Source organism: Apaloderma vittatum, unplaced genomic scaffold (genome assembly GCF_000703405.1).
Source record: "Apaloderma vittatum isolate BGI_N311 unplaced genomic scaffold, ASM70340v1 scaffold21750, whole genome shotgun sequence".
NCBI classification, from domain to species: domain Eukaryota; kingdom Metazoa; phylum Chordata; class Aves; order Trogoniformes; family Trogonidae; genus Apaloderma; species Apaloderma vittatum.
Window position 1 is genome coordinate 2,317 of NW_009695332.1, and position 1,057 is coordinate 3,373.

The 1,057-nt window shown below is 53.0% G+C and overlaps 1 protein-coding gene across 1 annotated transcript in view; it reads left to right on the top strand.

The window, feature by feature from the left end:
- Positions 1-416: 416 nt before the first annotated feature.
- Positions 417-1,057, top strand: part of LOC104275178 (transcription factor CP2-like) — a gene marked incomplete at both ends in the record, with an annotated part of 2,106 nt that continues 1,465 nt past the window's right edge. Inside the window, one exon of the mRNA XM_009871059.1 lies at positions 417-568. Within this exon, the coding sequence (XP_009869361.1) occupies positions 417-568 (152 nt within the window). The remainder of the gene's footprint in view (positions 569-1,057) is intronic.

The window sequence follows — 1,057 nt, forward strand, 5'->3', positions numbered from 1 at the left end:
ATCCTGAGTTCGGGCTGGGCCGCGCTGGTTGCTGGTGGCCGGCACGACGGGCCCTTGGGTCGATGGGTTTGGGGAAGGCTGAGGAGGGCCTCATCCTGCTGCGTTCGGGCTCTTTCCTGGTCAGAGCCTGGAGGATTTGGGCTTCGGTCCGAAACTCAAACTCGTGTTGTCTCTTAGCTTCAAAGCAAGAAACGTGAGGTTTGGGCGGGCAGGGAAGCACGCTTGAAAAAAGCTTTAGCAGAAGCAGGTGTCAGGTCCTTTTCTCGGACTTTCATGCTCCTTCGCAGTTCTGCAGAGAGAGGTCGGGGTAAACTCAATTAACGCTCCAAGCTTTTCCCAAGAGGAAGAATTAAATACCAACCCCGTCATCTCACTGTAGGCGGCTCGGGAATGAACCTGACAAATCTCTTTTGCAGCGATGTCCTTGCCCTGCCCATCTTCAAACAGGAAGAATCGAGTTTGCCTCCTGAAAATGAGAACAAAATTCTGCCTTTCCAGTACGTGCTGTGCGCCGCCACGTCCCCGGCTGTCAAGCTCCACGACGAAACGCTCACCTATCTCAACCAAGGTGAGAGAAGCCCCGTGGGGCATCTGCGCCTCACGCAAAAGCCCTTAAAAAAATAGAAAATTTTGCCTTTGGAAATTTCCTCTTGGGAACAGAAAGCGCCTCAGTAAGTAACCCCCAGATTGTTCTGTTTGGAAGAGCCACCTCCTTCACCTTGCAGTGACCCACCTGCAGGATTTAACCTCGTCCAAACCCACGCGGTGTGAGGTGGTCCCGTGCGGCGGCCACATTTTACGAGGTTGAGCTCTACCCACTGCTTTCAGGTAGAACTGGAAGATCAGGGTGGGCGACTGAAGGCAGATGAAGCTTGATTCCTTCCCTTTGCTGGTTTTTGGGTTAATAAGGGTAATTCCTGGAAAGTGCTGCTGCGGGGAGGGGAAGGATTATCTGTTCCTCGAGAGGAGTGTTTGACCTGTGGCTCATGCCTGAAAAACAGTGGGAATCACAGAATTGCCGGGGTTGGGAGGGACCTTAAAGATCATCTCGTTCCCC